Consider the following 15,402-nt stretch of genomic DNA (forward strand, 5'->3'; position numbering starts at 1 on the left):
AGCATGCAAACAGGCCCTCCAGCCCATCAAGTCTATGCCAACCAATGATCACCCGTTCACACACTAGTTCTGCACACACCCACACACTAGGAACTATTTACAGAGTAAAATTAACCTACACATCTTGGAGGTTATTGGGATGTGGGAGGAAATTGGAGCACTTGGAGGAACCCCACGTGGTCACAGGGAGAACATGTAAACTCCACACAGGTAGCACCCAAGGTCAAGATCGAACCTGGGTCTCTGGCGCTGTGAGGCAGCAGCTCCTTCAGCTGCACCACTGTGCTGCCCATAAAGTGAAAAAATTGTTATCAATCAGTGAATGCCCAGTCTGTTTTAAATGCATTTCAAAAATTTGCTTTATACTTCTCTAAGTATGCTTTTATTTATAATTTTAACCTTTTATCTCGGACGCGGAGTTGTCCATTAAATAACGAGGCAGACACAGTTTGTCCGAAATACTGGTTCTTTATTCTACACTAACTCTCCAACACTGTGCGTGGTCCATCACCCAGTGCCGCCACACTTGTATGATTTTGGCTCCATTAAATTATGTATAGATCTAAAGAATCTGGATCTGTGGCATGCAACTATTTGATATAAGAAGCTTTTTGTGTTGTCAAAGATGAATCGGGTAGCAATGAAAGTCCACATTGTAACATCATGGGATAAGTGCATTCATTCTGAAGTAATGGAATTTGAATGCTTTCTATAATTACAAACTCTTCCCTCCACAAGTCATTTAAAAAAAAAGTTAGATTGGAGAGAATGAATAAAACTTCTGCTGGCCATGCTTATTTTGGATACTTTAAACGAATAATATTTCTGATAATATATAGCTGTACACTAAAGATACAAATGTAGTCCATAGTAAGAAGTTGGATATTGTGTCTAATAGTGCACATTGTATTAAAGCAATATTTTATATTAATTTCCTAAGGTAATAAACATTGCCTTACAGGGCTCTCGCTTAACTTTTTTTCCCTGTTGCCAGCCGGGCAACCTTGGCAGCTTTTTAGATTGCCAAATGACAGTTTAGGTGGTCATTTAAGATGGCTTGCATGACGCGTGCTCGGACGAAGTGCGTAGTTACCAGTCGGAATTATGCTCAATGAAGCATTCACATATTATTTCTGCTTCAAATAAAGTCACAAGCTAACAAATTCACCAATCAAGACATGATATATACCACAATGACATACAGCAAAATTAAAATACAGTATCTCAACTCTCTTTACACATTGCAATTAATGCAATTTTTATTATTTCTTTCCACTTCCAAACAAAAATGTGGTTGGATTATTCAGCGTATGATGAACCTGTGTCAATAAATCCTGGACCTTGATAACATATATGCTTAACCATGCACACTACAGATTGATGCAAGCATGTTTTCCGTGAAGGACCGAAAATTATCATGACACGGCCATAGCATGGGTCGTTATTGCTATTGGTACAGAAACACTCTCGCTTCCCACATAATTTATCCACAACAAAATATACAGATTGCAAGGAATTTTCTAAAGGCATTTTATGGTAATAGCTGTTAAAACTGACTATACCCATCTGACAGGTTAAACATTACACTAACTAACAAGAGATGGCCAAAGTACATAAATGCAGCGAATGTTCTTTTGGTAATATATTTAAAGGTGTCAAGACGGCACATTACCGGACATTCAGATTAGATGTATGTGTTGTGAACAACAATGAAGATACCCAGTTTGTAAGCAACAATTTAAAAATAATTTGTTGATAAACGCTTTTTCCATCATTCCCACTTCAGAATTAACGTTAACATTTCAAATGAAATAACTCCTGACCAAATTTGTGATGTATATGACTGACTATAGAAGTAAAACCTGGATAATCTTTGGTCTATTTGTGTCTATCTTCGTTATAAACCAAGTTGCCAAGCCGGGCAAAATGACTCACCTTTCAGGTTGCCCGACGGCACTTTGAGTGGTCAATGGCACCCGGGCAACCATTAATTTCGAGCCCTGCCTTACCTGCACTGGGCAGTATTCTTTTAAAACGGATCATTAGTAGAGTAGATAATATAAATTTGTCGTCTTGTTATTATTTTGCTAAATAAAATCATTTTCAATATGATGACATGATTTATCATTGTGATAAAGGAATGCAATGATTTGTATATTTTGCAATCTTTGGAACAAAAGGATTTCAGGTTGATTCTCTACTTTTTTTAGGGCGGTCAGGTGGACAAGTCTGTTTTCATAATTTTCTTTCAAGGTGACCAATTGAAAAACAGGGTGAAGAAAATTTGTGAAGGGTGAGGAGAACATTTTTATTGATAACAGTCGGATAATGTAATTAGTTGTCAGTTTTTTTTTAATCTGAAGGGCCCATCTCACATACACAACACCCTAGTGGGTTAAATTGCCTTTCCATGTTGCAGGTTCCATGACCTCCTTACTCTCTTTGGGAGGTATCAAAATGTCTTTTAACACAAAATGCTGGAGAAACTCAGACTGAAGGAGGGTCATGTCCAGAAATTTCACCTACCCATGTTCTCCAGAGATGCTGGCGGACCCGCTGAGTTACTCCTGCACTTTGTGCCTTTTCTTTGGTAAAACCAGCATCTGCAATTCCTTGTGTTTACATTGTCTACATATGTTTCATTTTTGTTGTTTGTGCATGAAACCCTACATCAATCACACTCTAATGATATTGCTGTCTAAAATCTAAATATTTTAAGTGCTTAAGATTTTGCCAATAATTACCCAGATATTGCCAAATTTATGATTTATTTGCCTTATTTCATGACTTTCTAAGTTATCAATCTCCCTGATTTTCAAAGTGAGGCCATCAAACTGGTGTTTTATTTAGTAGCTTCACTGTATGATTATTTGTTGTTGGCCTAAAGTTTTGTCGGGGGTTCAGAAGAGAAGCATTATGGAGGTGCTCCTTGCTGGTCAGCATGTTTGTGACTTCCATGCCTGCACAGTGTAGCGTTGGTGTACAGAATGTTTTGGAGATCAGATGGTGACCTTTCTGACCACCTAGTCTGCCCTTGGACTCTGCACTGATGTAAGGACAATTTCAGGTCACCTTGAATAGCCACAAAGTGATGGAGTAACACAGTGGGTCAGGCAGCATCTCCCCCTCTGAATACAATCAGTCTGAAGAAGACACCTGACCTGAAATGTCACCTATCCATGTTCTCAGATGCTGCACGACCCGCTAAATTACTCCAGAACTTTGTGCCATTTTTTGTAAACCAGCATCAACAGTTCCTTATTTCTATACATTCCAGATCACCTTAAGCTGAAAACCTAAATACACTTGGTATCTAACCTCTGAGTTTTTCTAGCACATCACTCATTTACAGGGATTGGGAACTGAATGAAAATGGTAAATTAATATCACTGGTTTAATTTTTATAATTAATACTTTAATAATATATCTGGATAAATATTATTACTTAAATAACACAAACATTTTCAAATGTTCAAATTCTAAGATCGCTGTTTTTAAATGACAGTGATCATTGGAGATATTTGAAAATAGTTGAAAAAGCCTTCGGACTGTTGGGTGGAATGGGGCAGGGCCTTGGGTTCAATCCCAAGGTCTGAGATTCAGCTCTTGGACCTTTCAGCTTCAAGGCACATCTTTGGCAGTGAGAGCTCTAGCTCAGCTGATCCTGCAGGGCTGCTAAATGCCAGTGTAGTTGGATGTGATCTTGACTTGTGTTCAAGCACAATCTGACCCATTATCAGTATTTATGTTAACAATGAGTCTTGGTCTTGCAGGTTCAGAGCCTCCCTGTATCCCTGCCCAGAAACTCCGCATGAGCGAAAGGAAATGTTAGCTGGTGTCAACACACGGATCGACGATCTTCAAATGGTATTGTATTCATTTGTTGGGACTTGTGTGTCTTAGCACATACAGTTTTCTGCACAATTCAGAGACATGTTAAGACATTTGTGCAAAATTCTACAAGAACGATAGATTCTTCTATATTCTATAAGAATGGAATTTAAAAATTACTCAATTTTTCCTTTAGCAATTTTGTTCATTGGCACTGCATTCATTAGGCACATTTACTTTATCAGCAATCAATGCCTTGTAGAAGCAAATGTAACATGAACTTCAGAGACATTTCTCTTAATTGCTGATAGAAATTGGACAGCTGCTCAGTTGAAAAAGTTCCTGAAAATTATAGATTTGTTTCTAAATATCACCATGTTATTTTTTACATCATTATGTAAAAATGAGATATTGGGTTAGAATCCAAAATCCTAAGCCTTCCTGTGTTACCTGGTGTACAAAGCACATTTATAATATTGAATGTAAAGTCAGTTATTTTTGTATTCAACATTAAAAGAGCATTACAACTATTATTTCCCAGCCTATGATGCGTTGGTTTGTTTTGAGAAATTCCTTCTCTTCTGCTTTGTTTCATCAGCTTCTTCAAGTGTTTCTGGTAACCTTTCCTCCGTTGGCTTTCTCATGCCCTATCATTAGCTTAGATTAGTTCTTAAAAGCAATGTAGTGGGCAAACACACCAGGCAACAAAAGGAAGCTTAAGATTTTAGATTTTAAATAATTATCTATTTTTTACTGAACAATTTAAAAGATGCATGATGGTGATACTTGGAAACAAATCTATAATTTTCCAGTAACCTTTTCAATTGAAAGTCCAATATCTATTAGCAATTGAGAGAGATGTATCTGGAGTTCATCAGTTACATTTCTTATAAAAGGCATTAATTGTGGATGAAGCAAATGTGCCCAACAAATGCCATGCCAATGAATAAAATCACAGAAGCAACTTGGGCCATTATTATTCTATATTATCATAGAAAAATAGGTGCAGGAGTAGGCCATTCGGCCCTTCAAGCCAGCACTGCCATTCAATATGATCATGGCTGATCATCTGAAATCAGCACCCCTTTCCTGCTTTTCCCCCATATCTCTTGATCCCTTTAGCCCTAAGAGCTAAATCTAACTCCCTTGAAAATGTATCTGTAAATTCTGTCAATTAAAAAATGTTTTGTACTGTTTCGTCTCCAGGTTTTAAATCAGACGGAGGATCATCGTCAGAGGGTTCTGCAGGCAGCTGCCAAGAGTATTCGTGTGTGGTTTATTAAAGTGCGGAAAATGAAAGCGATCTATCACACTCTGAATCTCTGCAACATTGATGTCACACAAAAATGTTTAATTGCAGAAGTCTGGTGTCCAGTTTCAGATTTGGATTCAATTCAGTTTGCCCTACGGAGGGGTACAGTAAGTCGCCCTCAATGTAAATTCAAGTTCATTAATGTACGTTGCACTTTCAGTCTTGTGGCCTCCCTTGGCTAGGTTACTTGCAGTAATTCTGAAATCGACAAAAACACTTAAATTGCTTCAGAAAGGAGTGAGCCTAATTTAGTTCACTTGTATTTTTCTCATTGGAACCTGCTTGTATGGAATAATTATAGTTCAGGTTGTGCATACTCATTCCTTCTGTCTGGAGGTACAGTCAGTGGTCTGCCCAAGCGATCTATCCTACTGACTGCACTGTAGTGTGCTCCAATTGACAATTGGACCTTGGGCAGTGCTGTTTGGATGTCTCGCAATCGAAAATGTGGTCTACAACATCAAACAACGAAAACATCAATCTCGGACAAAATAATATGATAATGTAACTTTTCCTATGTCTCAATTGATTTGAGTTTCCCAAAATTCACACTGTGGGAAGCAAAATATTGCAGCTGTTAAACTTAAAATAAAACAGAAAACGCTGGAAGTGTACTTTTTTACCTATCAAAGATACTGAGGGAGATGGATAATCCTTGTCTTTTTGTCCATTTCCCCCACTGATTTAAAGAGAATGCCTTCACATTACAAGTTTTGAAGAATTTTACCATTTAGATTTTGCATCTGTTCAAGACTTTCCATCACACATTATAAACATCCACTTTGTAATTTGTTCTTTTGGAATTTGCTGAGCTGAGCACTCACTGCTCTGCCCTTGATCGGCTGGTAGCTTCTTACTTTTGTTAAAACATGTCTCTTAAATCTAATAAACCATTGTGCAATGGGTTATGACATAAATGTATTGTAATTTAAAAAGTGATAAGAATACTATAATAACATTTTAAAAACATTTTGACATGTACATGGATAGGAAAGGTTTAAAAGGATATGGGCCAAACGTGGGCAAATGGGACGAGCGTAGATGCAACATTTTGGTTGGCAGGGGCAAGTTGGGCCGAAGGGCCTGTTTCCATGCTGTTCGACTCTATGACTCTAATATTTTATCGTGCAGGAACGGAGTGGATCTACAGTCCCGTCCATCTTGAACAGGATGCAAGCTAGCCAGACTCCACCAACTTACAACAAAACCAATAAATTTACATCTGGCTTTCAAAACATAGTGGATGCATATGGAATCGGAACTTACAGGGAAATTAATCCTGGTAAGGAACTTCATTAAACTGACGATGGTTTTTATTAAACGCCTGATTTTCTAAAAAAAATGTCTTCAATTTTTAAATTAAAAATTAAATCCTTTCTTCCACAGCACCATATACAATTATAACCTTTCCCTTCCTCTTTGCTGTTATGTTTGGGGATTTTGGCCATGGTGTTCTGCTGACTTTATTTGCTGTGTGGATGGTTTTGAGGGAAAGCCGCATATTGTCACAGAAGAACGAAAACGAGGTACTCTTTATATTAATAATGACAATCAAGAAATGTAACTTTTTGACGTATTTATTGTGGATTGTAAAATGATGATAATCACTCAAAAGGTTTGTCATTTTTTGCAGTCGTAGAATTGTGAAACTGCCCCTTTTGCCTCTCATGTCCATTGTGCCCATCACTAAACCCATTTGTCTTGACTATATCTATATCCGTCTATGCCGTACCTATTTACTAGTGTCCCTAAATGTCTTTTAAAGATAATGATTGCACCTGGAGTCACCACCAACTCTGGCAGTGAGTTCCAGACATTAATCTCTCTCAGTATAAAGAAAACATGATCCAAATATAAAGTATTTTAAGATTGTATTTTTATGTGTTCAAATTATGCCTTGAATTATTAATGGCATTGTTTTGTTCATGCTTTAACATAGATGGAATATTTAAGTATAACAATTAAATAAATTATTTTAACATTTTAATTTTAAATCCTACTTACAAACCTGCTATTTATAGAGCATTAACCCTTGGACTGGAATGATACAGGAATGCCTTTTATTCATGATTGATGGAGCAGTTTTGTTTTGATATTGATGCAATATATGTCCATAGTTATTACAAAATATACATTGATATACCAATATCAAATTCTTACTAACTTGTGATGGATTTGCCTTTGCAATGCTTCTCTAAATATGGTGAAAAAATATCCTTGTATTTAACATCTCTTATTTTTCTGACTCCATTTCTTTATAATCTTTATAATCTTAAACTCTTTCAACATCTAATTTATTCAGCCATCCGCTGCTAGCACTTGCAATCAGTGGCGGGCTGGCCATAGTGTCAGCTTGCCCGATGGCAAGTGGGCCCCTGATGAAGTGGCCCCCTATATCAAGTGGGCCCCTGATGAAGTGGGCCCCCTTTGTCTCCTGGCAACCAATATTTTTAGACCCAGTCCGCCACTGCTTGCAATTGTCTATTTTCATCACCGCACCTTTGATCTTTCCTTCAGCTGCCCAGACAGGAAGTCAAGCAGCATGTTTATAGAACTGGTTAGCCCACATTTGGAATAGTGTGTGCAGTTCTAGTTGCCCCATTACAGGAAGGATGTGGAGGCTTTCAAGAGGGTGTAGGTTATTTACCAGAATGCTACCTAGATTGTAAGGTATTGGCTACAAAGCAGAATAGACAGATTTCTCTTTATCCAGAAAACACCGGCATAGACAGACTTGGATTGTTTATTCTTCTGGAAAGCTGGAGGTTGAGGAGAGACATGATGGAAGTCTATAAAATGATGAGAGACATATATAGGTCGACAGTCAGTTAGCTTGGGGGTCATGTTCGGCACAGACATTGTGGCCATGCTTTTCAATGTTCTGTGTTAATAGTGGTATTTAGGATACTTTTAGATAGATGCATGAATATGCAGGAAATGGTCACCTGTAGGCAGAAGGAAGTAACGTTTAATGCGTATATGGGGATCATATTTGGCTTCATGTGCTGTAGGGCCAATGCTGCATTGTTCTATGCACAATGTCCCTAGCACTGAAATTTCTTAGGTATAAGAATAGAATAGAATAGTTTCTTTATTGTCATTGTAACATGAACCATGTACAACGAAATTTAAAAATGTCAGCCAGTCAGTGCACCATTCAAACATTTGTAAAAGCTAACGATACATACAAGGTAAAATATTAAAAGATAAACAACTAAAATAAATATCACGAAAATATCACGCATAAACACCCAACCCTCCATCCTTCTGTCGATTTCACAGTTACCACAGTCCCTTAGTATGTCTCGCCCCTGCGTTCCTTGGCAGCTACATTTAGTGCTTTTATAGCAGTGGGGTAAAAACTGTTTTTTAGTCTGTTCGTCCTTCTCGTAGATCTGTACCGTCTGCCTGACGGCAACAGTTCAAACAGGGAGTGTCCGGGGTGGGAAATGTCCTTTATGATACTCTGGGATTTTTTGGTGCAGCGGGAACTGTGTAAGTCCTCCAAGGTAAGGAGAGGGCAGCCGACAATCCTCTGGGCGTTGTCAATGGCCCTCTGGAGCGCTTTCCTCTGAGCCGCTGTGCATTTGGTGTACCACACGCATACACAGTATGTTAGTATGCTCTCAATGGAGCACCGATAAAAGGACAGCAGCAGCCTCTGAATGATGTTGTTCTTCCTGAGCACCCTCAGGAAGTGCAGTCTCTGCTGGACCTTTTTCAGCAGCGCAGTGGTGTTCACGCCCCACGTCAGGTCCTCCTCAATATGGATTCCCAGGAAGCGGAAATCCGCCACCCTCTCTACACCGTCCCCTCTGATAGTCAATGGTACCATGTCCGTTTTATTCTTCCTGAAGTCTATTATTACTTCCTTTGTCTTTAAGGTGTTGAGGAGCAGGTTATTTTCTTCACACCACACTGTCAGCTGCTCCACCTCATCCCGGTAGGCGTACTCGTCCCCCCCGGAGATGAGTCCCACCACTGTAGTGTCATCCGCAAATTTGACAATGGTGTTGCTGTGGTGGGTGGGGGTGCAGTCATGTGTGTAGATGGTGTAGAGCGGGGGATAATACCATTTCACAAAGTTAAATCCACTTGATTACCAGTCATAATATTTCTTTATGCGGATTAGCACATATTTTTGTGGCTGTGAAATTAAATATGGGGACATTTAAATTGGATTGAACCATTAAATAAATGAGAATCACCCAGCTATTATCATTTTCAGCACTGAAAGGTTTAATTAGCTACAGGATCTACATCTTTAGGTCTGAATCCATTAGAATGTTACTTCCGTCTTTCAATTCTGCTTTCCATTTGCTTATTAAGATGACAGAGAGGCTCCGATTGGAATTATTACTGTAATTTAAGAATGACAGCAGTGCACGATAAAGGGGGAGGGGGGGAATTAAAACTGGGAGAGAAGTATGGTTGCATCTAAATAAACTCCTGTACTTAACATAAAAAACAGTAAATGTTTAATATTAGGATGCATTTTCAATATATGGAAACACTGCACAGTGCCGTCCTTCATTTCAGCTTATTCAGGAAGCCTGCATTATGTTGAGAATTAATAAGATTTCATTATTAAAACAAGTTTCAACAGTGGATTAATCTAATTCATTAAATTCAAAATACAAATAGTATAATGCTCAAGCTGTTTTACTTTGTACTGTAGGAACATCAATTGCTGTAGTTACGGAGTGGTTGTATCTGTTTTTAATTAAACTTAATTCCTGATAGATCTTCAGCACAGTTTTCAGTGGACGCTATATTATTTTGCTCATGGGAGTTTTCTCTGTGTATACGGGACTTATATATAATGACTGCTTTGCAAAGACTCTCAATATGTTTGGTTCAGCATGGAGTGTGAGACCAATGTTCACACCAAACGGAAACTGGACGTAAGTATTACAAATACATTTTTTTGTAACATTGCTTTATGAGTTTCTTGTTCTGGCACTACAAAACAAATTTATACTGGGTATATAATGTTACATGACAAATACAATTTTAACATTAAAGATATTATCATTTTCATCTTATAAACATGAGAGAAATAGATAATTTAAGTAAATATTTATTCCGCTTTAGGCACAAAATGCTGGAGTAAGTCAGCAGCAGGCAGTATTTCTGGATATAAAGAATGTGATGCTACCTGTCCGGCTGAGTTACTCAACTATTTTGCGTTATCTTCGGTGTAAACCAGCATCTGCAGTTCATTCCTACACATTTGGGTTATTCTGCTTTCACTCAAATTAAGGTTATAAATTGTTTAACATTTGTTTAAGTAATTGATTGATTATTCCTACACATGTTGATGACTAGAAAGATATTGGCTAAAACCTGAGGGCCAATCATCTACTTGTTTAATAATGTATGGTCTAAGTATAAGATGTTAAAATACCTTTACAATCCAGAACTGTCACATTTTGCTCATAGAAAATATCTGCTTTCCGCAAGTTATATATTTTTTAAAGTCTAAAATTAACATTTCAGCTTCTCTAGTCAGCCCATTACTTGACCACCCATTAGTGTTGCCACTGATATTCATGAGGTTCTTAAGTGCATCCTGAGACTATGATAGACTCAACAAAAATTAGCATTTTCAATTGCAGTGTAATTTAATGCTAGGATTTTTTTAACACTCAGGCTTTAACATTGATGAAAAAAAAATTACAGCAATTTTGGATAATATATTTTGTGATTTTTTTTTGTAGGGATGAAACTCTTCAAGGCAATCGAAATCTCCAGCTGGACCCTGCCCACCCCAATGTCTTTAAAGGGCCATATCCTTTTGGAATTGATCCAGTAAGTTGTTTTTTTCTATTAAATGTTCATCGTGCATGAAAAATAAAATTTGGCCTGCCTTTTGACTGTCTGAGAAGTGTATGACTGGAATCCTTAAGTACTCAAGTATTGGAATTGTTCAGAAAATTAACTGGCCAGTGTCATAAAGGATCTCCTGTGGTAAATGCCTAGCCCCCTGACTATAGGGAGGTGCAATGAAATAGAGGTGCAATGAAAATCTTGCTTGAGCTGCATTATAGGCGTACAGACACAGATGACCAGGTAATACACAAAAACATAAATTATACGCAACATTCATAAATTACTCATGAATTCTGCAAGGCAATTAAAACAAATGTTGGGGAAGAGGGGGGAGGGGCTTCTTGATAATAGATGCTGCCTTGTTGGGGCAGCTCCTTATGCCGATGCTTTTGATGGTGATGACGGCTGTGCCTATGATCGACTTGACCCGAGTCCACTACTCTCTGCAGCTTCATGTATTCGGTACATTGGAATTGTCATATCAGGCCATTATGTAACTAGTCAGGATACTTTGTGCAGTGCATCTATGGAAGTTTGTAAACATATTTGGTGATGTGACAAATCTCTTCATACTTCTAAGAAAGTAGAGCCGATAGCTCATCTTCACGATTACATCTAATTGTTGGGTCCAGGCCAGTTCATGTGAGATGTTAGCTCCCAGGAATTTAAAGCTTCTAAGCCACTCCACTGCTGACCCACCACTGTAAATTGGTATGTGTTCTCCTGATTTCTCCTTTCAGAAGTCAACAATTATTCTGTGGTTTTGTTTTTTGGATGACAAGGTTAAAAGTAACACAGGAGAAAGGTGGCATTTTGCAGGCAGCATGCAGGAAAATGTTTGCTATCCCCAGGACTGTGTTGCAATGTGCATCATCCAGACAATGCAATGCACTTATTTGTCTTGACTAATCTAACTCCTTCTCCTAAACCCACAATCTTTCTTGCCAAGAAATACAAGAGACTTTACGCAGTGACGCATCCGGACTTCAAATCCTACTCAATCCCGATTTGGATATACGTTGCAGTACCTTCATCTTGGCTGATAACTTGGCAGCAATTCTCAAGGGCATTTAGGAAAAGCATTGGCTCTCATTCCCACACTGCACAAATGAATAAAAATCAATTAAATCCGTCAAATTTATCTACGACCTAAATTTCAACTTTTAGTGCTTTTCTTGCAAATGTAATAGAAAGACATGATACTACATGGCAGTGAATAATTTTCTTTCTTTTGTCCTTTGTTCAATTCTGATTGTCATCTTGGTTCAGAAACTAGTTTTGTCTGTCGCACAGCATCACGGTTTTGGAAATAAATATTTGCATATCTCATGTTTTATGTTTTCATTTGAGGACTATGTGACATACTGGTTTGATCAGATTAAAGTCAGAGGTTTAATTGAGTAAATGCAATTAGATGCCACAGTGTGTATTAAACTAATGATATGCAAACTGCAGCTTTTTGGAAAAAGTGCCACTAAAGAATGACTAATGCCATTGCTCACGGGAGAAAAGTTGATGAATAAATATACTTGAATTTCGCAGAATTCGGCAGTGTTTTGTTAGGTTGACTGATCATTTGAGAGCAAAAGCAGAAAATGCTGGAAGCATTTAGCATGTCAAGCAGGGAAGAGAAACTAAGCAAACCTGGGAGATAGAGAAGAAAGGGTATTTTTAGCTCTCTGCAAAGTTTGTGGGGAAACAGAGAAATAAGGGAAACAATTTGCTTGTAGGACTCATGACAGTTCATTTGTTGTGGATTTGGCTCAAAGTTAACAGGAATTTTGATTGTTTTCTCACAAAATTATCTTTTTATGCATAAGGCAGTATCATGCAACATAATTTCAGATGAATATGCTCCTTTAGTCTGTTTGATTTTATCCTTCTGGCTTTCGACTTTTTGTTTTCCTGATGACTAGTTCCAACTTATGAATTTTGCGTCTAAAGGAAAGGAAATAGTTATCCAAATATTTGCCTGTTGTGCTCAACCCACAAAAAATAACTGATTTAATTTTTCATTTAGATATGGAGCATTGCGACAAACAAACTTACATTTCTAAACTCCTTCAAAATGAAGATGTCTGTGATTTTGGGTGTCATCCAGATGACCTTTGGATTGTCTCTTAGTCTCCTGAATCATATGTGAGTTTAAGTAGATAAGGAATAGAATTTTGTTATTTATCCATTGATGATTATTTTACTAAATTTTAAGTCAACTTTTAAATTTGCACCCCAGCTCAAATTTGAGCAATTATTTTGGTTAACTTTCTTAGTTTACTAATCTGTTTGTTTGGCTTTCTGAAGTTCAAATCTGACCAACCAAAGTTATGACTTGAACCTCATTTATTCCATCTCTGTATGCTCTCAGAATAGTGTGCATCTAATTTTACTTGCTTGTTAATTGTCGATTTATTTCCTTGTACGTAATGATTTGTCATTATTTGATGTTTGCAATTAACTGTTAAATAATGTTAGTACTAAATTGAATATTTATAATATTTACCGGTGATTGCATCTGTTTTCTCTGCTTTGTTCTTAGATATTTTAAAAAGCCTCTGAACATCTACTTTGGCTTTATTCCCGAAATAGTGTTTATGTTATCTTTGTTTGGCTACCTTGTTATTCTTATCTTCTACAAGTGGACTGCTTATGATGCCATCACATCAAAAGAAGCTCCCAGTCTTCTCATCCACTTCATCAATATGTTTCTATTCAGCTACAGTGATAAAAACGTGAAGTATCTATATAAGGGGCAGGTATGGAACTATAGATGCAAGTTTGTGCAATGTGCCTGCTTGTTTTTTTTTTTTAAAGATGTTTGGCTGAAATCAATAGCTTCCAATCTGATTATTAAATTACATTCTGGTGTCACTTAAGCAGCAAATTGATATATATGCGCATATCAAAGTTTGACACTTTGCGGAACATTCTCGTCAAGTGCATGCAACTGCAAATGTAACCTTTAAAAGACGGAAATAATTAAATGGACTTTCTATTTTGTTCATAGATCGGTTTGCAGACCTTCTTGGTAATTGTAGCACTGCTGTGTGTTCCATGCATGCTTGTGGTGAAACCATTGGTGCTGCGTCATCAGTATTTGAGGAGAAGGAATTTGGTAAGATTTTATGTTTCAGAGTTCAAGTTGCAGTTATCCTTGGGATGGTAGTGACTGTGGTTTAATATTATTAAATTTCCCTTCTAGGGGCTGCTTGGCATTTAAAAAATAATATTTTTCCGTGAGCTACAATACTCTTACATTAAATTATAACTACTTATCTGAATTAAAAACAAAATAATTTGTAGTTATTATGGAAATATTGCAGTGGTAAAGAAAATTGACAAATAATCTTATTGTGCAATACCAATATGCACTAATGGTAAAAATCTCGCTGTTTTTGAGTCTGGTTTTCATGGAGTAACGAATCAAAGGCAAAATGACATGCGCGCGCGCTCACACACGCGCACACTTTTGTTTTGCATTGAGAATATTTGGTGAATATTTGCATGTTAAGGTAAAGGATGTTGATGCTTGCCTGTATTTCCATTATGGGGAGCTGCAATTTGCTTTACTGCTTTGAATACTCAAATGATTTCAGTAAAAAATATCTCCATTCAAACAGCATATTGAAAAGATTACTGTTATTGACTTGGGGATTGAATCTATGCTGATTGTTTTTTGGATTGAATCTTATGCTGATTGTTTTTGGATAATATCATGAACAGATAGATATCAAAAATGTTCAGCTTCAAAACATGTGTGTCATTATGTAAGTGAAAAATGCTGGAGATATTTCAGTCGGGCAGCATTAGCAGAGGGTGTTAACAGTTTAGGATGATGATCCTCCATAAGAATTGGGTAACAAATGCTTTTGGACGAAGACTAAGCCCACTACTGAAAGATTAATAATTGGATCTTTGTCTATTGTTGAAAGATTATTTAATAATTGTCGCATTTGTATTTGACCTATTATTTGGCTTTTTACACCAATTGGCTTGTTCACTATACAGGGAACGCACAACTTTGGTGGCATACGAGTTGGGAATGGACCAACAGAAGAGGATGCTGAGATAATCCAACATGACCAGCTTGATACCCATTCAGAAGATGGTGAAGAAGTAAGTCTTGAATTTTTCATTACCAGGAGCCTATTTTGTTCGTTGAATTGTAACGTTGAACAGCAACTGTCTAGAATTTGCCGAAAATAATCATCCTATAGCTTAATGTTAATAATTTCAAAAACTGGAAAAAGGGAATTATAAAGAGTTACCCATCCTGACTGACGAGCAGCAGAGGAAGTACAACATTTACTATCACTGCAATCAATTACTAATTGAGTTTATATTCTCCACATTCTTCAACTCACCTGGTCTTATCCCCAGTGGTTCAAATAGACCCCTGGGCAGTAATCTGTCATTCGATGCTGAAATTT

The 15,402-nt window shown here is 37.3% G+C and overlaps 1 protein-coding gene across 6 annotated transcripts in view; it reads left to right on the plus strand.

The window, feature by feature from the left end:
- The window catches only part of LOC129710264 (V-type proton ATPase 116 kDa subunit a 1), a 52,434-nt gene that overhangs the window by 22,914 nt on the left and 14,118 nt on the right, over nucleotides 1-15,402 (plus strand). For all 6 annotated transcript variants that reach the window (XM_055657143.1, XM_055657145.1, XM_055657142.1 and 3 more), the window contains exons 8-18: nucleotides 2,211-2,293; nucleotides 3,774-3,867; nucleotides 5,038-5,250; nucleotides 6,275-6,425; nucleotides 6,530-6,669; nucleotides 9,887-10,047; nucleotides 10,864-10,954; nucleotides 12,996-13,114; nucleotides 13,512-13,728; nucleotides 13,980-14,087; nucleotides 14,981-15,088. In XM_055657143.1, the coding sequence (XP_055513118.1) occupies nucleotides 2,211-2,293; nucleotides 3,774-3,867; nucleotides 5,038-5,250; nucleotides 6,275-6,425; nucleotides 6,530-6,669; nucleotides 9,887-10,047; nucleotides 10,864-10,954; nucleotides 12,996-13,114; nucleotides 13,512-13,728; nucleotides 13,980-14,087; nucleotides 14,981-15,088 (1,485 nt within the window). The remainder of the gene's footprint in view (nucleotides 1-2,210; nucleotides 2,294-3,773; nucleotides 3,868-5,037; nucleotides 5,251-6,274; nucleotides 6,426-6,529; nucleotides 6,670-9,886; nucleotides 10,048-10,863; nucleotides 10,955-12,995; nucleotides 13,115-13,511; nucleotides 13,729-13,979; nucleotides 14,088-14,980; nucleotides 15,089-15,402) is intronic.

The sequence above is a fragment of the Leucoraja erinacea genome, chromosome 27 (genome assembly GCF_028641065.1).
Source record: "Leucoraja erinacea ecotype New England chromosome 27, Leri_hhj_1, whole genome shotgun sequence".
Classification (NCBI taxonomy): Eukaryota; Metazoa; Chordata; class Chondrichthyes; order Rajiformes; family Rajidae; genus Leucoraja; species Leucoraja erinaceus.